General features: G+C 56.2%; 8 protein-coding genes across 8 annotated transcripts; 3 read left to right on the top strand and 5 right to left on the bottom strand.

Annotated features, from left to right (window-relative positions):
• Positions 1-881: 881 nt before the first annotated feature.
• BGZ61DRAFT_517826 (uncharacterized protein) lies at positions 882-1821 on the bottom strand (the record flags this gene model as incomplete). Its single annotated transcript, XM_046252343.1, has 2 exons — positions 882-1193; positions 1342-1821. 2 exons carry the CDS (start codon positions 1819-1821, stop codon positions 882-884), a joined length of 792 nt encoding a protein of 263 aa, XP_046104976.1.
• Positions 1822-2320: 499 nt separating this feature from the next.
• Positions 2321-4871, top strand: BGZ61DRAFT_493872 (uncharacterized protein; the record flags this gene model as incomplete). Its single annotated transcript, XM_046250703.1, has 3 exons — positions 2321-2415; positions 2500-3372; positions 3425-4871. 3 exons carry the CDS (start codon positions 2321-2323, stop codon positions 4869-4871), a joined length of 2415 nt encoding a protein of 804 aa, XP_046104975.1.
• Positions 4872-7390: 2519 nt separating this feature from the next.
• BGZ61DRAFT_240296 (uncharacterized protein) lies at positions 7391-7991 on the top strand. The gene is made up of 2 exons (XM_046238333.1): positions 7391-7596; positions 7645-7991. The coding sequence occupies exons 1-2, from the start codon at positions 7504-7506 to the stop codon at positions 7894-7896; spliced, it is 345 nt and encodes a 114-aa protein (XP_046104974.1). The 5' UTR covers positions 7391-7503; the 3' UTR covers positions 7897-7991.
• A 1892-nt stretch (positions 7992-9883) lies between these two features.
• BGZ61DRAFT_532379 (phosphatidylserine decarboxylase-domain-containing protein) lies at positions 9884-13698 on the bottom strand (the record flags this gene model as incomplete). Its single annotated transcript, XM_046253858.1, has 5 exons — positions 9884-10111; positions 10180-10931; positions 10984-13156; positions 13273-13317; positions 13534-13698. The coding sequence occupies 5 exons, from the start codon at positions 13696-13698 to the stop codon at positions 9884-9886; spliced, it is 3363 nt and encodes a 1120-aa protein (XP_046104973.1).
• A 1279-nt stretch (positions 13699-14977) lies between these two features.
• On the bottom strand, positions 14978-15986 carry BGZ61DRAFT_477895 (uncharacterized protein; the record flags this gene model as incomplete). Its single annotated transcript, XM_046248953.1, has 4 exons — positions 14978-15199; positions 15262-15561; positions 15619-15711; positions 15807-15986. 4 exons carry the CDS (start codon positions 15984-15986, stop codon positions 14978-14980), a joined length of 795 nt encoding a protein of 264 aa, XP_046104972.1.
• A 1223-nt stretch (positions 15987-17209) lies between these two features.
• Positions 17210-20792, bottom strand: BGZ61DRAFT_240210 (uncharacterized protein). The gene is made up of 6 exons (XM_046238330.1): positions 20190-20792; positions 20107-20132; positions 19948-20052; positions 18755-19877; positions 18566-18697; positions 17210-18355 (listed from the first exon to the last, which is right to left on the bottom strand). The coding sequence occupies exons 1-6, from the start codon at positions 20646-20648 to the stop codon at positions 17285-17287; spliced, it is 2916 nt and encodes a 971-aa protein (XP_046104971.1). The 5' UTR covers positions 20649-20792; the 3' UTR covers positions 17210-17284.
• Positions 20793-20936: 144 nt separating this feature from the next.
• Positions 20937-21878, top strand: BGZ61DRAFT_477893 (uncharacterized protein; the record flags this gene model as incomplete). Its single annotated transcript, XM_046248952.1, has 2 exons — positions 20937-21126; positions 21376-21878. 2 exons carry the CDS (start codon positions 20937-20939, stop codon positions 21876-21878), a joined length of 693 nt encoding a protein of 230 aa, XP_046104970.1.
• On the bottom strand, positions 21689-22570 carry BGZ61DRAFT_240231 (uncharacterized protein). Its single transcript, XM_046238332.1, has one exon. The coding sequence runs from the start codon at positions 22340-22342 to the stop codon at positions 21860-21862; it is 483 nt and encodes a 160-aa protein (XP_046104969.1). The 5' UTR covers positions 22343-22570; the 3' UTR covers positions 21689-21859.
• Positions 22571-23124: the final 554 nt, after the last annotated feature.

Genomic DNA, 23124 nt, shown 5'->3' with positions numbered 1-23124 from the left:
AGAGCGGGGTCCGGCGACAAGGACTTGAGTGCGATGGGAATATATTGTTTTCCCATGGGGATTGATTGATCAGTGACGACTCGGAGCCTCGCTGAGCCAGATTTAGCAACCTCAAATATAGCGTTTTAGTGCGCCGATTCTTGGGGTCCGTGAGATGCGGAAGCTAATTAATGCGCCTAAATGAAGGCGTGGCTGTTCTATTTTGGTGGGAGGGAGAGAAGCTGAATTGCTGCAAGCAATATATGAGAGCGTGGGATATACTACGTAGTATGATTGTGCCCATGCGGTCCACATGTCCCCCCTGTCCATCCGTCTGCCTGCCGCCTCTCTAACTCTTGGTGCCTTGGATAGTGATTAGTACGTTCCGTCCCTTGCTGGATGGGATGAGATCGTCATTGCAGGCCCGCTGGGTCTTGGCAGGGCAGCCGGTAGACCGTTGGGCCCGTTTAGCTAGTTCCTTGTTGTCGCGACCTGAGGGTCCTTGGAGGCTTTGCTTCATACTACTGGCTTACAGGCGTTTGACCCAAGTTAAGATCCTAGGGTGACGAAGGCCATTTAATGAGAATGGGACTCAAGAAGGCGACTGGAGAAGAGATTGACGGGCTCGAGATTACGTAGTAGTAGCAGACTGGGACCAACTGGGACCAACTGGCTCAGCTGGGCCGTTGGTGGTGTTGGTGGTGCTGGGCTGACAGTCGACGTCGTCCTTAATAAAGAGCCCCAGTCTCAATCACACGCACCTGCAACGCGTGCTATGCCCCTCTGGGCCACTGAGCCCCGGGCGGTAGCCTGTTTGGGGCTAGGCGCTACAGCGGGGAAGCGAAGCGCTGTCGCAGGTCCCTTCTTTTTGGAATGTTTCTCGAACTTCGGCAGCTTCATTCTCAGTTGTCAAAAAATATCCTCACCCGTTTTTCTCCCTCTTCGCTGCCGCGTTTTGCTCGCACCATGTCCCAACCCTTGATCCCTGAGGCCCAACTTGGCCATGACCATGACCTTGACTCTTTTCTCGTCCTTCTTCTGGCGCACACGGACAGGGCTGGCAGGCGCGGGTGACGGGCGGCGTCGCCCTGGACCAATCCAACCAGCTGAGTAGGCTCATCCCATTGTGAAACGCGCTCCATGGGGAATGGTTTCTTCTTCTGCTCGATCCATTCTGCGCCGCGCCGCACCGCCTCCTTTCTCTCCCCCCCGCGCTGGGAGATGATGATAGCTATGGAGAAGATGAGATGGACGAAGGACTCTGCGCCCCAGCTGTTGAGCCCCAACTCGCGCCAGGCCAAACGTGCCAAACGCTGGCGGCGGGCCCATCGATCCGTCCCGGCGCCTTTTTACTTCCCATACCGCGGCCACGATCAATCCATCACCAGTCCTCCGCTCCGAGGCTTCCTCCAGGCCGACGGTGAGGGCTATGCGCGCTGGTTGTGGTCGTATTGATGAGTTGGCACTGCGTTTAGCTTCACCCCGCTCCTCCCACCGTGACTCTTCGCCTGTCACCTTCGTCCAGCGTTGAATATCACGGCGTGTTAAGACATGGGTGGCTGCGCTAGACTGCCCGAGACATCCTTCGCTGAGGTTGCAGATTGCTCCCGAGTCCGGACGCCAGAATGCGTGCCCTCCCCGCCGAAGAGTGTAATTACGTGCATCGTCAACGCGCCTCTCTCGTCCGTTCACGGCGAGCCCCACGAGTCCACAAGCCCGTAAGACAGCCACTGCGAGAGAACCCTCCGCGAGAGAACCGCACTGGGCTGCCGCTATTTCGCTGGTCATATCCCAGATGCCTGCGCTGATCCCGAAACAGGGGCGCGCCCACTTGCACGGCATATCCGTCCACTGTCCGCTCCGTGATTGGCCCCAACGGTCCCTGTGTGCTTGGATCTGCTTCATGCGGAGGCTTGCTCGGACAACCAACTCATGGCCGGGGTCCCTCGTCTTGGGCCACGACGAGCATTATCATGGGCTCGCCGCCCCTCGTTCCCATTCCTGCCTTTCCGCTGGCGCTTGATGCTTCGTTCTTTCTTTTCCCCCATTCCCGCTCTTTTCCAGTCGTTTCCCTTCCGTTCTTTCCCCCCCTTGTCCGAGGCTGGCCGTGCGTGCTTCTAATTCAAGCCCTCTTCCTCTTACTTTTCAAGTCTCTCTTTCATGACTTCTTATTCGTAGTGACAACTGTTCATCCCCTACCTATTGGTATTGGTATTGGTGAGGCAGTGCTGCCGCTTTCCGGCCCTTTGGCTCGTGTCATTCATTTCTGCTGGCTTTCGTCCCGTCCACTCTTTGAACGAATCATACCCACCACTCTTGACCTCTTGAGCGATTCATCGCAATGGAAGGCACCTTCCCTCCAACACGCCCTCCTCCGTCCCAGGCGTCCTACAAACATGTCTGGGACAAGCAGAGTATGGGAAGAACTATTGGGAGGTAAGAAGATACAACTGGAGACACATGAGACAACCTGTGTCGCATCTCATAGAGACGACTCTGCTTACACGAAGATATTCACAGCATCTCTGAAGAGCCAGGTAAATCAGGGCCCGGGACCGAGTCCGGATCCGGATCACGCCCAAGGACCCGCGGCTTCACAAACTCATCGGGTCGACCCACCGTCAGATGGCCCTTCCACAGCTTCAACAATTCCCGATCCTCAATCCGATACACGTCATCTCTCCGACACACTCGCAGCGGTTCTCTGCCACAACGCGCCGCCAGCAGCATCAGCCGCTCCGTCTCTAGCATCCTCGGCAGCGACGTCATCCCCGACTATGTCGTTCACTTCCTCCGCGGCGAGACTCCCGAGTCCCTAGCCCGCAAGCACCGAATTCCCGAAAGCCCCGACACCTCTAACTTTCCTAACCAAAACTTCCACTTCGAGTCTCCCGGAAATGGCAACTTTCTCATGTCTGATGGATCCAGGGCGGCCACACCGCGGGCTGAGATGGAGAAGATGCTCCAGGACCAAAAGCCGCCGACCACGTTTAAGAAACTGACGAGCGGCTGGAGGGGCGGTGTTGCGCTTAACGCCTTGCTGGCCTTCCTGGTATTCGTGGCCGCTATTGTGTGCCTTGCCTTCGCGGGGGCCAAGGGCAAGATCTCGGGAGGGGGCTCGTCCGTGGTTGATGGCGATGTTGGCGAGGTCCGGGGCGCCAACTTGGGAATTCACGCCTTGGTCGACATCTTCGCCGTCGTCCTCGTCGCAGCCGCCAACTACGTTGTTCAGGTCCTCAGCAGCCCCACTCGCTGTGAGGTGGACACTGCCCACGAGAAGCTCACCTGGGTCGATATTGGAATTCCATCGCTGCGCAACCTCCGTCTGATCTCATCTACCAGGGCTGCCCTCTCGGCGACACTCCTTGTGCTCGCCGTCGGCTCTCAAATAATGTAAGTGAATACCCAAGACTTGCGAGTTAAGCGCGACTGACCAGCTTCCTAGCTATAATGCCTTAATCTTCACCATCCAATCTGCCGCTGCTACTAACATGGCCCTCGTCTCGACATCCTTTATCCAATCTGGATCCCTTGGCAGCAAAATCGACCTTAATGGCATGTCCCGATCTGAACTGGTGAATTTGCAAACGAAAGCGAAGGACGACGACCTCATTCGACTCACCTCTGAGGAGTGCATCTCTACGTTTAACGACCTATTCCAGACCGATTACGACGGCGTCCTGATTATCGTCAAGTCCGGGTCCAGTCTCACCGTTGAGACGGCCAAGTCCGGAACCCAGCTATCCAAGTTCTTCGACGGTCTCGACAAGAAGACCGATTCTATCGACTACTGCCTCGCCGAATCCGCGGATGATGCAACGTCTTCGCTCAATCTCAGTGGACCTCTCCTCGGTGTCATCGCCTTTTTCAACCTAATCTTCCTTCTCGCCCTCTCTGTTGCACTCCTGCTTGCTATTACCCGCAATGACTTCAAACCTCTTGTCACACTGGGCGATGCGCTGGTCTCGTTTCTTGAGGACCCGGACCCAGCCACCCAGGATGCTTGTCTGATGAACAAGGCTGAGGTCAAGAATGGCACCTGGGGCCAGCGCGAGGCAAAGTTTTGGACCGCGGCCCCGCTCCGCTGGATCTCTACGCCCTCGCCCCTGCGATGGAGCGTATGGTTGTTGACCTTCCTGGCTCCCTTGGGCCTGACGGCAGCTGCTTTGGCAATGTCGATGAAGGCGAGCCCGAAGAGCCCGTTTTCTTCGTTCGCTGACGCGACGGCAGTGTATAGCCTCCCCAGCGGATCAAGAGTCGGCCTGGCCATCGTTACTGCGTTGCCGCAAGTCTTCGTCGGCGTTCTATACCTCTCGACCAACGCACTGCTCACTCTGTTCTTTCTGTCCCATGAGTTGTCGATGTTTGTCGCACCTGGCCGACTCATCCCGCTGCGTGTGTCTTCAGGACGGCCTATCGGCGCACAAACTACGTCTCTCTACCTCACCTTGCCCCGAGCTCTGTCCTGGGTGCTGTTTTTCTTGCATGCCGCGATGGCTTTCCTGCTGAGTCAGGGCGTCGTTCTTGTGGCCCTCAACCGCGACAATGGGACCACTCATAATGGTATTGGCTTTTGCCCGCTGCCCCTCCTCATTCTGCTTGTTGTGCTGGTGACTTTGGGTCTGCTGGTCCTGGGTCTCTCACTCCGAAAGGCGGATCCACGCGGTGCGATTGACAGCGGTGACCCGGCTGGGAATCCACTGACACTTCCCGGCGGATCCTGCTCGGCGGTCCTCAGCTCCCGGTGTCATCGAGTGCCGCAGGAGGACGGCGTAGAGGCGCTGGCTGTGCGGTGGGGAGTCGTCCGGGAGGGCATCGGAATGTATGCCGGCCACGCGACCTTTTCGGCACGACCAGTGGGAGATATTCTGGTGGGGAGGTCGTATGCATAAGCAGTCGATAGAGATGAGGAGGTTAGACGGTGTTTTCGAGCAATGGGATAAAAAGAACCCCCTTCAGAGTGCTGGAATAGGCACAAAGGGGTTGGACTGGTGTTTATTTGTGGACTTGCATAGCTTTTTGATATACCCAGACTCTCAGGGAGAGCAACATTTTGGTAAAAGTTGAAATAATGAAAGAGAGATTTAACCATGACGTTTAGTGATTCCTGGCTCGTGTCTCCCCTGTGTTAGATATCCTCATCTTGGACGTTGCTGAGGACGAAGCAAGCTGGGGCTATTTTTGGGAAGCATCTACTGGCGGCTGCTCAAGTGGACAACAGCTAGGTAAAAAATGTGTTGCCGTATTCGTACATGACATGGCGAAACCGCAGGAAGCCATCACGTGCTGTACATGCCTCAATGGATGCCTCAATGGATGCCTGGGCAGGTACCCAAGTCAGGTAATTGACTTCCTCTCTTTCTATTGCTCTCATTGAATCGAAAGACACGCTCAAGACGCAAGAATCCTTAGCGGCATTGGAATCGAGCGATGATGGATCCGGGTCAAACGACTGGATCGCGGCGATGGCGTCACCGACGGACGACTGATGGATGACGGATGGAAGACTCCCCACGCCGCCAAGGCCTGCTGTCGCATCGCCGCGCAGCTCTCGAAACCAGCCAAACCAAACCGTCAGTTCAGGGTTCCCAACAGTGCCAGCACCGGTTCTCGGCCTCTGCTCAGCGTAAGAGGGCACGCGGCCAACAAGCCAACAAGTCGCACAGATCACCACCCCCCACGGAATGAATGCCCCATCTCGCAAGTTGTCGTCGATCCAGTTTCTGCCAGGGACAGTGGCCAGTGGGCCAAGCCGCTCCGCTCCGTGACGGTGCGGTACGGCACCAATGCCCTCGATGTACCGTGAATGGAGGTACGTCCTTCAAGTGGCTCCGTGACGATCGCGGCAACTCTTTGTATGTAACACTGGGCCCTCTGTGACCGAGCCGAACCGACCCACCGGGGCGCCAATCCGAGGTTGTGTGTGGCCTGGATGGAATGCGTACGTGTGTACGAAGGAGAGGAGCGTCCTCCCTCCCGTGCGCCACAAAGACTCGGACACACAGACGCTGGAAGAAGACCCAAGTCATACGATTTCGCACCGCCACACCTGCTGACCGTCGGGCGGTTCTTACAATCGGAGCTCGAAGATTGGCTCTTGAAGGCGACACAAAGGGGCCCTGGGAAAGTGCTGGCAAGGTCCCTCCCTCTCCTTTGGCCACCCCGGCAGCTCCCCTCGGGTTCTCCTGCCAAGGGCCCTCTGGAACCTCTAGGACCCTGGGCCGTTGGGGACTGATGGGTTGCGATGCCGGCCGGTGAGTGGGCGGGCCGTGACATACGACTCTGGGCTGTTGTAGGAATGGGAGGCACCGGCGGGCTCTGACTTGCTGAAAGGCCAGCGGAGCCAGAGGAGTGGGACGCTGGGACGGTGTGGGAGGAGCTCCATGACTGGACCAGACCTGACGGCGGAGCCCCCGTGACGATGATTGACTAGCATCGCCTAGCTGGGACTTTCCTGTGGACACTCCGCGATGGGTACATTCTGTCAGTACCTCCAGATGTATGGGGCGCTCATCCGCCGCCTGCTCACTGCCTGCCCACTGCCTGCGGCCTGACTGACACTGAACTGGCCGCCAGAACGACCGAACGTTGGGGCTGGTACTTGTGGTACAGCATGCAGCCACGCACAAGGTTCCCGTTCTGCTCGAGGCGTTTCCCCTTCGAGCAATATACTTACGTTTGGGCCAGGCACCTGTTGGCTTAGCTTGCCCTGTCGTGCTGGCCGTGCCTGCTTGTACGAAGCAAGACAGACAAGCTGAGGTTGTGCGGCTGGAATAAATACCAACCGGCGCCCTCCCCCCATCTGCCGCTCTCCCTCCCCGAACCGACCTACACACCTTGCATCTATCGCATATCTCGTCTTCTACACCTTATTTATACTTCTCATCTCGCTGGAGATTTTTATTCTCGTTTTCTCCTCCATCAATCTCGACTGTTGGAAACCTGCCTCCCGCATCAACTCAACTTACACCACTCTGCCATCCCCGGGACAACCTCACAACCTCTTGTGACTCCGTCGACCTCTCTACCTTGAATCACATCTTTATATCCTAAATACAAACAACTCCTCACCACCAAAATGTCGCCCACATACACCATGTCCGCCCACCTCTGCAAGCAGATTTACGCCTCGTGGCGTCAGACCCGACAGCCTTCTCCCGAGCCCGCCCTGCCCACCTCGCTGCCCTCGCCTTCTCCCTTGCGACCCTTCTCCCGCTCCCCGTCTCCTCCTGCCCAGCGCTCCGAGCGAAGGTCTTCTACAGCATCTGATGATTGGAATGCTAGCGGCCGTCGTTAATTGAGGACGCTGGACATCGACTCACGACCCGTTGTCCGAGGGGCGACGGGCTTGTGAAGATTCACTTAATTCCTACATCACCATCATCATTATTTTTACTTTTTATTCCAAGCTGAGGGACAGAGGAGAAATCGACTTCTCTGGCTGTAAACAGGACAACGAAATGGGCAGAATTGGGATCGGAACGGCCTCGGCGTATACATGACTTGCTGGACACACGATCTGGGATGGGATCTTATTATTTCTTGTCGCTTTTGTGTTTATTTTCCGGGGAGGGATGCATGCAGTTCACCATCGACACGGTCCCTGGACGAACCAACATTATGAACTGGGGTTTGGCACCCATGGCTTCACTCGGCAACGTCAACATCTCCTCCGATGACTCGACTGCGCAACAATACCAACACGATCAGCAAATATGCACACATAGACCCCAAAGCAAATTGAAAGGGGGGGCCGAGAAAGACGAAACACCAGGGAAAGAAAACAGACGCGAATCACCACGTCATCGGGGCTCCGTCGACGACTGCGAAACACGACACGACGGGAAACCAGACACCTGTGGGGGTTCATGCAAAACCCAGGCCCCCATCACGGCATCGCGGTGTGAAGTGGCATAAGGCCAGAACGGCGGTCGAGGCCCCACCTCGCCACTTTAAACCCTGGTCTGGGAGTTTGACGGCTGCGATGACAAACTCGGCGCAGTTGGAGTCTTTCCTTTTGGGTTGTGGGCATTATGGGAGGAGAGTCCACCTTGAGGATTCCGTTGCTTGGCAGGATCTGGAGAGAGAGATGCGGTGCTATTGTTTTCAGCCTTTTGTTATTGCCCTCTTGCTCGTTTGGAAACATCTAGATACCCGAAATCCAAACCCATATTTCACGCAAACGAACGATGCGTCCGTGATTTCTGATCTCTGATCTCTGATCCAGAGCCGGCATCTCATCTGGCAGTTCGGATACGTACCTCGCTGCCACATCGGAACAGTTGTACTGAAGTACTGAAGTACCGTAGCATTGTAGCATTTTGCATTCCCCACACCCACGCGTTGCCAGCTCCAGGTGGCGTGACCATCTGCCCATCCTGCCCGTCCTGCCCCTCCCCCATCGACGCCAGGGCTGGGCCGGACCCCGCCGCGACGGGCCCCAAAGGAGATGGAGGAGGGCGGCGGAGCGTCTTCATTCGCTGCAAGGGGCCCCTGCTGTGGCTGGTGCATTGGGCTGGGAGCTTGTTGCGTGCGTGCGCGCGCGCGTGTGCTGTGGGTGTGCTGTGGCCCCCTGTGGGTGGGTGCAGGCGGGATGTTTTTTGCCCTTGTAAGCATTGCTGTGCTTCCAGTAAGCGGGATCAATGTGCAAATGTAAGCTGCAAGATTCCAGCTCGGATGTAGGTATGCTTTTGCTGACTTTGGGAATGACGAACCAGTTCAGCTCCGGAGAGGCCTCAAACCCAAGATGGAATCTAGAACCCCGGATTGCTAAGTCCAAGTTCCTTCCTGGTGTAGGTTCTCAGGCTCCAAGGTTTAAGGTCTGAAGTCGAGTCGTCCTAACTTCTCAGGCTGCCATATCGACTCCTCCTCAGGCTGCAAGGCTCCCACTCGGGAAGCCCCCATCAAACAACCTTATCAGCTTAAACATGTAGGCTTATTCATGCCCTCGTGATCAAACCGGTACTCGGTCCGTACACCATGCAACCTCAATTATTCATCATCGGAACGTGTCGAAGGCCATTAGTCGAAGGCCGTTAGTCGTCCGGCTCCTACAAGACCATAACAATGGGCTACTTCCGCCGACGCTTGCTGCATCCGTTTCGGTATATCCAGACACAACGCGCACCACGGCAACTCGCCCATGACCACCGTCATTCCGAATCATCCACCCATAACCTATGGGGCATCCATCTCGCCTCCGCATTTGCGTGGGGTTATGATGCTGTCGAGACATGACAGAACGGATTGTCATGATTCCTACCTGCTCGTTCGTCTTGACGCTCCTCCTACATCGGCTTCCATCTCAACCCAACTCCCCCGTCTTCCCTCTTTCATCCTCTCGCAGCTACCCTTGTACGCCAAGATGTGACTCCCGCCCTCTCATGCATGTCAAGATCGACCACAAACTAGAGCACTCTCTGCATAATAGCCTAATGTCTAATGTACGGCACGCAGAACGACCCAACGAGAATAGAAATCAAGCCTTCGTCGCTTCTCGCATTGTTTCTCTCTTTGTTCTTACCCACCTACACTGCTGACGAACCTACTTACATACTCTGCTACATGGGACATTTGTATCATAACTGTTGTTGCTCTTCGATCCGCCTCCTATTTTACTCCCTTTTTTTGTTGTTTGGGTTTACGTCATTCTTCTCGTCATCGTCGTTGTTGTCCATCGCGTCGGTCAGTCAGTATCCTGTACTTCATTCAAGTGAGGAGGTCAGTGAAACCCCGTTCAACCCTTTTCCCTCGTTGATCCAAAAGGGTGATCCCCTCCGTTCGTCTATCCGCCGTCATCTATCGTCGCCAATGTTGAATATCCTCTCCGTCGACCTAATCTCCACTCTCGTCTCCACTCTCGTTTCCACCTCCACCTGCACCTCCGCTCTCGCCGGCGTCTTCTCTACATCGCCGACGCGGCCATGGTGTTGATGGTAGGCTGGCTGGTCGGCCGGGCCTTCGGCTGGTCATCGCCACTACCATCTGGCGAGTCTTGCAAAGCCACATTGCCCTGGATTCGTCGCTTGGCATCCCGTTTCTCCGCCTCTGTAAGCTCCTGTCCGCTGGTGAGCGTATCGGGCATCCACTGCGACTCCTCGGGCGAGTGTCCGATCGACATACCCACTCGGACCTGCATCCAGCGTTAGCCGTCTCCATACTTCTCATCTTGAACCATACGTCACCCCAAGCATGACTTACCAGAGTCTCGAGAGCCTCGATACCATTATCCACGAGGTCGTTGTCAAACGTCATTCTTCCGGGCTCAAACAAGAGCAGAATCGTGCTACCGCCAAACTTGAAGTAGCCCAACTCCTCCGCACGTCGGACATGATCGCCCTCGTTGCGCGTGATGACGGTGCTGCCCACCATCATGGCACCCACGCAAATCACCATGACGTGACCATGCTGTTCGCTGTCGATGGGCACCAGAACTCTCACGTTCTCGCCGTACACGTCGAGCGCCGACCGAATCGCCATGGGGTTGACTGTGTAGTACTCGCCCTCTATTGTCTTGGGCTTGCCCATGATACCGTCCACAGGGATGTGGAACCGATGGTAGTCCTGCGGCGCCAATCGGAAGATGCCGAGAGCTCCTCCTTCGAATCGTGACACGTCCTCCGGGTACGCATCGCCGAGCAGTCGCTTCATGTTGAACTCGCGACCCTTGACCCAGATCTTTGTCGCCTGCGTGATTGAGTTGAAGACGACGCTTCGACAGTCGGCAGGCGACACAATGATCCGGGGCTTGTCGGGGGCAGAACAAGGGCGGGCTCCAGGCTTCAGGGCACGGTAGAAGAACTCGTTGAAGTTCTTGAACTCGTCCAGCGGCAGAAGCACCTCCGACATGTCCAGTCCGTGGAACTCGATAAACTTCTCAATCTCTTCCTTGGACGCGGGGTCATCAAACTTCTTGCCCTGCTTGATACTCAAGCTCTTGAGCAGCTTCCGAACTGGTTCTCTGTCAGCTACTCTGCAACACTCGGCAGGATACATCAGACTTACTTCGCTTGTTCTCCATATCTCGCGACTTGAGGCCCTTGTAGAGGAGACGAATGCCCAATCGCACGTAGACGCTCATCTTCTCTTCGTTGATCTGGCCCGTCATTCGATCCTGGACGAGGATATTGGCCGAGTTGGCACCCAGCTTGTAGCCGCCGTACGAGATCTTGGTGATAACCTTGGAGTACCACTTCCGCTGAGCCTGGCTGGCCGTCACGAAACCGCCAACCAGGACATTGTTCACCTGCCGCCAATCTTGGCTTGCACAAGTGGCAATGTGCGTGATAATGTCAGCATCCTTGCGCTTGTTCATGCGAGGCTGGTGGCAAATGGGACACTCTCGGATCTCTACCACGTGCTCATCGCTTCGATCCTCTTCATCTTCCTTAGCGAGAGGGTCGCTTTCCTCATCATCGGGTGTGCCGAGCTCGGGAACATTAATCGCCGAGGTTGAGGTTTGGAGACCAGGAGGCGCTGCTAGGTCCAGAACGCTAGAGCTGGTCGAGCTGGTAGGACCAGTGTCGGTACCCTTGGCAGGGACGTGAAGAAGGTTTTTCATATCCGGAACAATGTTCTTGAGCTTGTCGGCGACAGTTCCCGAGGAGGACCGGCCCTTGGACTCCAGCTCGTCTTCCAGACAGGTGACCGTTTCATCCATGGTGAGCTCCCAAACGTCATCATTGTCACTGTCCTGGTGTGGGAAGCGCTTGAAGAAACCGTCAATGGTAGTTTCGCTGAGTGTCGACCCCAGCGATTCGAGCATGGTCGTCAGTTCTATGCGGCTAATCTTGCCGCTCTCGTCGGCGTCGTACTGACGTAGCATGGCCCGCCAGAACTGCTGTCGGAGCGCGGGGTACGGCATGTACTTGGCGCGGAGGTAGAGAGTGGGATTGTGCTTGTCCTCCCACTTGTCTAGATTCTTCATTTTTAAGGGTACGACATATGCATTGAAGTCGGGGTCTTCAGTTTCCGATGGCTCCTCAGAGCCAGTGTTGGCAGCGGCATCAACGGGCGTCAACAAACCGCGGTTGACGGCAGTGGCCTGGGCTGGATCGATGGTCGATGTGCTCAAAGCGGAGGAGTTCTTGCTGATCGGGGGGCGGATGATCTTGCTGAGGCTCGACGTAGACGATGAACGGGATAGTCCGAGCTTCTTGAAACGAGCTTGGGATTTCGGAGTGGATGGGTTCGGGACTCGCACTTCGTACAGGCCAGTCTCCAGGTTCGCCTTGGGCGCTTTCTCAATTATCTCCTGAACGGGCAGGTTACACGAGGCGATAAAATCGTTGCCCGAGTACTTGTCGTGGTCGATAACTGTGAATGCAAAGGAGTACTGCTGCTCATGGCCCTGAACGTGGAACAGCATCTTCTCGTTGAAGACGGGGTTGAGGTTGTGACGGACTCGCTGGGTTCGGTAAGTCTTCTTGCCCAAGGAGGCCACGACGAACGGGTCCATGTCGAAGCTGGTACGGGTGAGGTTGGACTCAGGGGGAAGGTCTGTGATTTTGGCGATCTCGAGAAAGATGATGCCGACAACGTCAGAGCCATTTCCCATGAACGCATACGGGTTGCGGCGGCGCCTCTTCTTGAGACCCTTAATGCGCAGGCGGCGCCTACGCTTCTCGGCAGTCTCAGGCTTGGAGGGATCCTCTTCTTCGTCGTCGAGGTCGTCATCGTCGTCATCGTCGTCCTCGTCTCCGGTGGGATCCTGGGAGGTGGGGGCTGAGGTCGGCGGGACGGTGGTCGGGGCCAGACTGGGCGTCATAGAGGGTGTGATGTTCCGAGAGGAGCCAACGGGGACGGAACCAACGAGGCTGTAGAACTTGTCCAGGATATGTTCGGCGGTAGCGGAAGGGTTGGTGTTGTCGATGAGGCAGAACTGCAACTGTACCTCGCCGGAGACGACACTCGTCTTCTTCCCCGGGCGCTTGCTCTTGAGCGGGAACCAGGTGGGTTCCTGCTCAGCCTTCTCGTTCTGGAAGATCTCTTCGAGGGCCAGGTCGAACTCGCCGAGGTAATCCTTGCCAAAGCGGTCCTTGTCCCAGCATATGACGTCAAGGACTAGGTTTTGGACGGAAGTGATGGCAATTTCTTGGGAGACATTCCATTCGGGGTTGAGCGTCTTCGGCTGGGTGTGGGTAGTGACACGGGCATCGCCGAGGGAGAGAACGATGTACTAGAAGGAGGAGAAGAGATATTGTCAGGAGAAGCTCGTTGGATTGGAGAGGGAGCACATGTGGATGTGGGCGGGATGGGGCATGGATTTGGAGGGGGAGGACAGCAAGCACTTACTGGGTCTGAAGTGCCATTGCGATCTTTGGCAGCGAGGTTTCTGGCCTGTTGAGCAAGAAGGAGGTTTGTCAGTCAAGAGTTCTCGTAGACAAGTGTGTGGAGCAGGACGGGTCGATAGACAGAACGGAACTGTCGCGAGCGAGCGAGCGAGCGGGAGGGCAACAGGCGCTGTTGGAATTGGAGCAATTGTCGAGACGGCGATTACGCGGGGATGGAGGATGCATGCACGAGGAAGGCAGGGCAAGCAGGCGAGCGAGGTACCTTGATGATGGAGACCTTCAAGGTGAGGCCGTTGCCCGCATCCCGCGAAGGGCTGGTATCGGACTTGGAGGAGCGCATGGGGCTGTTTGTTCTGCTGTTGGCGATGGTGGAAGAGGAAGAAGTCGACGACGACGACTTGAGGCGGGTGGGAATGATGCGCACCATGACGGGCTAATAGTACTCAGCTCACCCGCTGAGTGGAGGGGCGAGCGAGCTGGGCATCGATCGACGGGCGATTTGGGGGGGGGGGGGGGGGGGGGGGTGAGTGGGTGGTGTGGGCGATGCGGCGCCTGGGGAGGAATGGATGGAGCCCTGGAGGATTCCCCTGGGGGAGCGTCAGAGGCCTGGAGGGGCTTAGCAGATGGGCGGATGTTCCCTGTTTGCCAGCCAGAAGAAAAGGCGGGGGCTCCTCAGCCGCTGGGAAGGTCAGCTCGAGACGCCGGGCGAGGCTCTCCAGGTAGTCTGGACCGCCACGAGTGCCCTGTAATTTAGAGGAGGTCTGGTCGTCCCTCTCCGTTCGGGTACGTAGCACACGACGACGCACGTCCCGGGTGGGTAGCGGGCGGGATCGCGCCGTGCGATTGGAGCGAACGCAGCGCGGGGATCCAAAAGCGGGTGAGTGACGTAGCGGCCGCCCTGCAACCACCTCAGGTCAACACACGCGGCTGCAGCAGAGGATGAAGGATCGACGGGCTTACCTTTGTGTGTGTGACCGGTGCTGAGTGTTATTTGTCCTGTATGGCCTTGTATGTCTCGTCGCCGTGGTTTCGCCTTGTTTCGAGTGGGTGAGTATCCGTGTCCGTCCGGAGGTGTTGCATTCGCCAGCCAAGCCAGCCAAGCCAGCCAAGCCAGGGGGGGAAGGGAAGCACAAGCGGTCTCCCTTTTTGTCCACCTTAAGCTCCAAGCTTCCCAGGTCCAGGCCCGCCTTCAGCTTCAGCTTCCCACCTCTTTATTAGGCTTGCTTCCAAAAAACCCAGAGGTCCTAAGCACATGTAAAGAAGGGGAAAAAAAATAAAAAATACCCGCACCGGTCGATGGGGCGTTGGCTCTGAGTATTCGCCTGGCTGTCGTTGGTCTTATTGGATCGGGCGTAATAATGTAGTCGTAAGGCCAAGCCACGGCCAAGCTTCCAAGCCTCCGGATGACAGCGCTGTGAGAGCCCGTGGTCGTGTGGGACGAAATCCGTATCCGGTCGGTTGGTCGGCTGGTTGGTCGATCGTACTGGAGGTAGCGTCTGGGTGGATTGAATATTGTTGAGATGAAAACCAGAGAGGAAGATGGAGGTTTAAGAGCGAAAGCGAGAGAGAGAGAGAGGGAGAAGTAAGAAGAGGCGAGGGACAGGGGGGGTGGAAAGGAGAAGCAAGTAGCAAGTACAATGTATTCGCAGCAGGCGAGAGGAAAGGGAAGGAGACGAGGAACAAGACGAGGAACCCGGCGGCGAGGGTTAGGGTCGGTCTGGATTTGGTACCAAGACGGCCTGGCCACCGCAACGACAACTCGACGTGCGGTCAGGTTCTTTAGTCCTGTCCTTGTCTGGCCTGGCGTCCTTGCCTGGCATGGCGTATCTCGCCAAATGTCTCGTAATTCGTCTCGGCACCGCAACTTTCTCTGTGTCCCCCTCTCGCGTTCTTTTTGTCTCGGACGGGGACCCAGCCTGCGTAGGTACCTAGGTAGGTAGGTAACTTAGGTGCCGACTTAGCCAGGTTGAACACGTGTAGGTCACCTCACCAGTGTGCCGATGGACCGCTGGGTGGTTCTGGCCGCTGGTGCGTCTTGTCGTCTTTTACGAGCCTGGCTTTGCCGTGCCATGGTCCTGGAAATCCCATTGTTCGCCTTCATGCGTGTCTCGCTGCAAACCGCAAATTGCCCTTTATGAGCCCTAGCTGGTTCTGGCATGGATACTCTGTTGGGATGGACGCTGGATGGCTGCGCTACTGCTCTGGGGGTTCTGCAGCTGAAGCCCACTGGAACCAAATGGGAACCATTGGAACCACTGGAACCACTGGAACCACTGGGAGTCCACTGCGACTGCAGGCCACTCGCGTCAGCGCTGATGCTAATTCACGGCCGGTGCATGCCACTCACACGCCGCCGAGCCCTGAGCTGACACGCACGGGGCACCGAAATCCTCCAACCCCCCTCCTTCACGTGAAAGAAACACGCAGAAGCAACACATAACTGAGTAGAGGAAATGTATTCTTTACTCGTTTACTCGCTGAAAAGCCCCGAGCCGATACCACGCAAACGAACACAAGTACCTATCAGTGACGAACCTGCGAACCTACGGGGGGCCCTCCCCCTGCTGAGGCATAATAACCCGCAGCCCCGCCCCCGTGCCAGCCTCTGCTCGTCGTGGAATTCTGCCCCGGATCCTCGCACGCTTTGGACAGTTGAGCGTCTGCTTCTGCGCCTGTTCGGGCGCTGGTTTCCCTCGTAGTATGAAGATCCCACATTTATCCCGTGCCGCTTCTCCGGAACCGCCTCCCCCAAGCGGTCTTCAAGCGGTCTTTAAGCGGTCTTTGTCCACTCGGCTCTTTCGGGGAGTTGAAGCACCGGGAACCAAAACGGGACTTTGGGGCCCGCAACGTTGGGAACCGGAGTGGGCTGCAAATCCCATCTCAACATGGGTCATTTGTCGTTGGCCTGTCTCTCGTCGCGAATTCGCCCTCGTTATTTCGTCACCGCTCTTCCTCTCATTTTCCTCTCATTTTCCTCTCATTTTCCTCCCGTCTTCCACTCCCCACCGCTGTCGCCCAGGTCCAACCAAGTACATGGCATCAACCAACACACCCAACACAAAGCCGCCATTCTTCCTCTCTAATTACCTACCTGGGTACCTACTGAAACACACCCAGTGATCCTTTGTTGGCCATCCCAACCATCATGAGTTCTTCCAATAAGGAACCGTACCTGTGAAACATCACCAACGCATGCATGACCAACTGCAGCACCCACCACCACACCACAAGTAGCCTCAGATTCACCACAACTCAACCAAGGAGTACACAGTACACTATTCATACAGCCAGCGCTCCAACCTGTCCAGTCAAAACCACAACACGCGCTACAAGGTCACCCCGACGTCACCTGGAATGGACAAAAAACCCCATCTTTTGCTTACCCGCCTCAGACAGCGCCACATACCACCTAGTCCATCCAACCAAGCTCTTCATCGACTTGACGCAACCGTGGCGTCAATCCGTCTCATTGAGAAACAAAAAGCCCTTCTCCAAGCGACTGCATCATTTAATCACGCACCTGTCAGCTGCCCACCAAGTACACCATCTCTACTATGAGCGTGCCGCCACCTCCTGAGACATACAACAGACGCTGCCACTCCTCCCGTTCCAACTCAGACATGCCTTATCTCTTCGTAAACCCCCCACCCGATCACTTAATCTCGAACATGTCTCGCATTGCCATAATCGACGTCTTTATCAACACGCTTTTTCTTATGCTTGATGCGACTCTAAGTCTATCGCCGCCCAAAATGTCAAATGGCAAACTATACACCCTGCTCAGTATAACAAGAATCCCTATGCGTGCAATCCCCCTTCGTTATCCTCATTTATCGTCAATCCTTAACTCCCAGATGCCGTAATCAATACCAAAACAATGCCATGCTATGCCATAAATCAGTCCCAATAACAGCATTCTGCTGTCCACCAAACCCCCATGTCTTTGTGAAGAAGAGAAGAAGAAAAGACGAAGAAAGGAAAAAAAATATCCTCCTCTATAAAAACCCCAAATCCTAAAACCATTTCCAATTGTCTCCATGCTCCAACTTTTCGAGCACCCCCGCTGCATCAGCAAACAAAATGTTTCGTCCTCCAAGACAATCAGCTGCCAGTTCTGCACGTGCGAGGCTCACCACCTCGTACGCTCCGTGTCTATCAGACAGGTTTTGAACTTCAGGAGGATCCATCTCGGAAACAGTCATAATCCATTGCATGGCTGCCTTTTGAGCAGCCGGTCCGGTAGCCTGGCTCCGCTTTCCGATGTCGCCAAAGGCCCAGCAGATCAGAGCACAAACATAAACACCCCAGTAGTCTGAGATGTCCTTCCAAAATGCACATTGTCTCCGTTGGGGTTTGCCAACCCCGTCACCTGACCCCTCCGGCCCAGAGTCCAGACCGAGGAATGCCTTGAGAGCTCGAGCAGCGAAAACAGTCGCAATGGCCGCGCTGCCGGATTTCCGCCACTGGTCTAGTCGATCCTGGTGTTGACTAAAGGATTTCGCCTCGGTGACTTTCTCATTGAACACCCAGCTATCTCCAGATACTGACAGGAGATAGCGGAGAGGGGTGTAGTGCAGGGCCATGTAGGTATTGGCAATTGCCGAGGTAGGGAAGAGCCTGGCGAGAATGCCCTCTATTTGGGCCGTAGCAGCATCTTCTACAATCTCAGGCTGCGTGAGGGTGTGACGGCCAGGAAGATACAGAACATATGCCGAGAGCAAGATTGCCCCATCAAAGGGAGGTGCCGAGGCAATATCCGAAGAAGTCAATGCATCTAGGTTTAGATCCCTTAGCATCGTCGGATTGCTTGTTGTTCGAAGCACACTCCAATCCTGGAATGTGGATGCCTCCCAGAGTGGTGCGGTGCTGGACGACAATGGTATGGGAAGCCTGCGGGGGAACGAGTAATCTAACCCAGCCACTGACATATGCCGCTGTTCGTGATAGCGCGCGCAGTGGACATCCAGGAGAAAGCAGGCCGCCAGAAGTCGCCGTCGCGTTTCCATGTCGATCCACACAGCCCATTGCTGCATGGCTTCATGCTCTGCAGGGATCGGCACAAAGGCATTCTGGCTGTTGAAAACCTGTAAGGGAGTTGAGCAGGGGAATCTTCGGTGGCGCACTCAATATTTACAAGAAGAATATAAAGAAAAGAAAAAGTGTAAAAATAAAGAGAAGGTGAGAAAGAAAGAGAAGAGAAGAAGAAGAGAGAGGAGAGAAAAGTCGACAACAGGAACAGAGACAGAAAGGAAACGGAAGTCGAGATGACAAAAGAGAGATCACGGCCCACTAACCCTTTGGTAGAGTAAGCCAAATCGAGACGATGGCTTGTAGGATTCCTTTCTCCTCCCTCTAAACCGAGCGTAGTACTCGCATAAGAGAACTGTTTGCTTGACGGGCAAGGACCACTCATCCAATTGGGTGAACTAGGAAAATATGTTCAGCGCTGAGCATGTAGGTTGAAGTACGGATCAACTCACCACCTTGGACTTGTACCACGCATATGCATGGAGTTGTGCTCCCTTCATGCGGTGGTCCTTGTCAGCAAGAAATTGAGTGGCTATGGCCGCCATGGCGCATCGACGCACGTCCGCATGCTCTTCCGCGGCTCCGGACACGTTTTCGAACGACGGTTTGTGGACGATTGGATACAAGGGATGAACTTTGTCCCAATAGACGTTGAGGTAGGTGGGTACCATGTCTCGTATGTCGCGGGTCAATGACACCGGCATCATTTCTCTGGCGTCTAGAATACCAAGCCCCTCTGCTGGTGGACGGCCGCATATGTTACCGTTGAGGATGTGGTCTGATGTCGGGGCAGACGGAAAGGTGACTAAAGTCTCAGATGATTGAGCCACGGCCATTTGGGGGGACAGGCTACGAACAGTGGTGACTTGAATTTGATCAGGGTCAAATATCAAGGTGCTGTCTTCATACCCTGGCAAAGGAAGGCCCATACTGTCACCATAGAGTTGTTGATACATTGGTGGCGAGGCGGAGTATGTAAAAGGGAGATATCCGCCGGTATCCAAGCCGGTGCTCCGAGTCTCGTTGGTGGCGGCTTGGTACGGTGCGTGGGTATTCCAGTCACCACTCGAGGTACGGACAGGGAATCGGTGGCGGCGTGAGTTATCCGAAGGCGTTGAGTAGGTGCTCTCGGAGGCGGATGATGGCATGGTCTGGTTGTCCTGCCAGGAAGGGGCAGCCGGTGCATTGTCGGGGATGAAGAGCAGAGGGAGCTCCGGCATATCTCGCGGTTGCGAATAGAGTCCCGGCATGAAGCTTTCCGCTGTCGTTTGCAGGTTGGACATTGGTGTATCAAGAATATAGTCCTTAGAAACATTCCCCATAGGATAGTCATCGTTACTATCCATTATATGTGGAGACGGGGTGTGGTTCTGGCCCGTGTTGGGGACAGTGGCCATTGCCTGCCAGTTTCCAGGGGTCATGCCAGGCGTCACAGGTAGGTCGCCGCTAGGGTTAGGCCGGTGACCTGCGAATGCTTCTGGCATCTGGAGTCCTGACGGGGGATATGGGTGATTGGAGCCCTTGGAGCTGCGGCGTCTCGACGAAGATTTCGAGTCCTTGGGGTTGTCATCCTGCTCACTGTGTCGTTCGTGTTAGCCTTGGGGTTGTCATGCCCAGAAAATATTCCTCTGTATCGAGACCAACATACTGTCTCTGCACATGACGATCGAGCAAGTCCTTGCGGAAGAAGGTCTTGCCACAGTTGGGAACGTGGCAACGGAGATCGGGCGCCGCATGACTCAGTTGATGTCGCCTATATCGAGTTGGTTAGAGGTTTCGTGTTATACTTTCATGGAGTGAAACAAACCGTAAGTGCTCTGCTCGAGTAAACGTCTGCGGCGGTGGTTATCAGGACGTGTGTTGGTGACGGCCGGGAAAGAGGCATCATACCTTGGGGCATTGGTCGCAGTTGTGAACAGGGACACCCTTCTTCGCCTTGCTAATCTTCCTGGTGATGGGGGTCAGTTTGACCCGTGGCTCGGATCCGCCCATGTTTGTCGGGAAGGGCCTCATGGGAGAGTTTGAGGGTGGAATTGAGTAGCCAGGACCGTAGGGCGATTCGGTCGAGTCGATGCTTGCGTTGCTGCGGCGGCGAGCAGAGATGGTGCCGGCTGAAGAGGAGGACGACGAGGTTTCGGCGATGATGAATCTCGAGTGTCTAGTCGGGTCCAGCATGCTGTTATATGAAGCGGTAGATGCAGGCCGGTCTCTGGTGGTGGGATATGTCGAGGCGGAGGCCGATGAGTCGGAGCGCAAGGGTTGCCTTGGATCCGAGTCGTGAGGTATTGGACCAGATGGAGAGTCGACGTGGTCGTCTTCAGTGTTCATGATATTCTTGAGGCTAGCCATGGCCGAGTTTTGAACAACGGATGGGCTAGTTAAAGAGGCAACTTGGATGGATGAGAAAGGCAAGAAGACAACCAAACTTAGTAATACACAGCCCCCTAGGAGGCTGAACGATCCTCGGCAGATAGTGACAAGTTTAGATCATGTATGTAGATGAGGGCAGGCGATGAGAGGATGGAAGAGGAACGGAAGAACAAGTGGGGGGAGTCAGCGTAGAAAGGGAACCCCGGAAAGCGAGGAGTGTGAGTGAGAGAGTGGGTGTGGGCTTGGGCGGGAGGCGGGAGGCGGGTGATGGATCTGGAGGGGGCCTGGTCTGGAGTGGGAAGCTTGGACGATCTCAGCCTCCTCGAACGAAACGTGGGTGGGAGATGCAAGCGGGACGGGGCATGTATCTGCAAGAGCGGAATAGGGCTAGGCCAGGGATGTTTGGGCTACAGAGATAGGAGCAAAGAGGGCAGCCGAGGGAGGCATTGCTGGGTAGGTAGGTAGGTACATGGAGGAGGAGGAGGAGGAGGAGGAGGAGGAGGTGAGGTGAGGTGAGGTGGTCAAGGACGGCCGAGAAGCCGGCAACCGCAAAAACTGCAAAGGCGCGCGTGAGGATGCGCGAGGGCGTGAGGGCGTGAGGGCGTGAGAGCGCAAGGGAGGAGAGATGCCGTTCCTTGCCCATGGCGTCCATCCCATCCCATCAACCCAACCCAAGCCAACCCAGGGCCGCCGACAACCCTGCCAGCTGAGCCTGGGGCGCAGGTACTGGGCCAGGGAGCGCGCCCAGGGTGTAGGCGAGGATTCGGCCAGCCTGGTGATGGTTGCATGGGTGGTGTGGGCATGGGCCGTGCCAGATGCAAGGTACTTGGCGCGGCCGTTCAGTGCCATTGTCAGCGACCTGGTTATTCGTCCTCTCGAGCTGCTGGGACTCCTGGGGCTCCTGGGGCTCCTGGGGCTCCTTTTGGTTTGCGCGCGCGCGCCGTCATCCCCTGTCGGATGCTAGAACATCCGCTCACACCCGCAGGAATAGAGGCGGGAACCACCACGCCGCAGCCGTCCAAGCCCCCAAGGAACGGTACCTGGTCCGGGGCGCCTGGGCGGCAAAGAATGGGCTTCGGCTGTGGCAAACAGGCGCCTTCATCACTGCCCGTTGCTCTCTGGGTGATTGCCCGCCCGGAGAGGGAGCACGGGGTGGTGTACTCCGTACCGTCGCAAAGGTGGCTGGCTTGTCAGCGAGAACGACCATGAGTGACGACCCTGTACTGTGACAAACCAAACGCATCCATCTCCATAATTAGAACGCCGTCGTCTTGTGCAAAAAAGCAAAGGGCCGCTACGATCTCATTGATTGCCGCAAGCGCGAGGCAAGACACCCCGAGTTGGGACTCTGCTGGCTGTTGGTGGGAGGGCGGGCTCGCAACGTCAGTGGTTGTGGTGGTGGTGGTGGTGACGAGAGGGCGGCAGCGTGAGCGTGAGCGTGGGCGTGGGCATTGGACAAATGGGCCGGTGGGGATCACGCCCTGGCTCTGGCTGCTGCTGCTGCTGCTGCTGCTGCTGTGGTCGAACTGACGATGCGTGTGAGAACGACGACGATGGGGAGGGTGGTGACGGTAACAGCGCGGCGGGTATGGCGTCAGCGCGTCTGTTGGTGGCTGTTCCCGAGCCGATCTTGGCGGCGATGTGATGGCGATGTGATGGCGACGAGGATGCATTGTCTAGGCCGTTGTATGGGCGGCCATGGCCAAAGAGGCTTGCAACGGGTGGCGGAGCCGTAGACAAGACGGGAATGAAGACTCCCGGCCGATGCTAGGCTTATTTCCTACCTTAGGGACCTCGCCCACAACGAGGAGTCCCATGCGCTGTGCCTTGAGCTAAGGTGCTCCTTGACTTAGTCTTCCTTGACTTAGTCTTCCGCAAGTGCCCCGCGTCTGACTGTTACGCTGTTGCACAGTGTGCTGCGTCCGCTGTCTGGCTCAACGGCGAGAGGGTTCAATTCTGCAATTCTGCTTGCACCACGGAGCACGGCTCGGAGCACACTCGGCGCCTGTAAGTCAGCTCCGGAGGCGTGTGCTCGTTTGCCGCGATCCTTCAGGGATGGCCCCTGTCGAGTCCATCTTTAGACATCCATGTCCCCATTGTCTCTCCACTCTCCACTTGTGAGTGCCCTGTGAGGCGAGCCTGGATGCTACCCAGGCCCATCCTCCATCGCGTCTCCATATTGTGGCATCTTCTAATGACAAGGGCCATTCTGACCGACATTGCAGGACGGGAGACGGGAACACCATACTGGATCAAAAGCTGTACGTATGCACTCCAGAGGTATTCCCAACTGCATCCAGAGCCGCCCAGCAACGCCAATCACGGCTCCAAAAGATGTCTCCAGTGCTGTTGGGAGGACTGCTAGCGTCCACGACAAGGATCTCCAGAGCCCAAGGAGGTGCGCCGCAGCGCGTGCCCCCAGCGTCCACGCATGGGAAACCTCCCGCTAGGTACC

Source organism: Ilyonectria robusta (genome assembly GCF_021365365.1).
Source record: "Ilyonectria robusta strain PMI_751 chromosome Unknown BGZ61scaffold_9, whole genome shotgun sequence".
In the NCBI taxonomy this organism is placed as follows: domain Eukaryota; kingdom Fungi; phylum Ascomycota; class Sordariomycetes; order Hypocreales; family Nectriaceae; genus Ilyonectria; species Ilyonectria robusta.
This window is presented reverse-complemented; position numbering and strand designations above follow the sequence as displayed.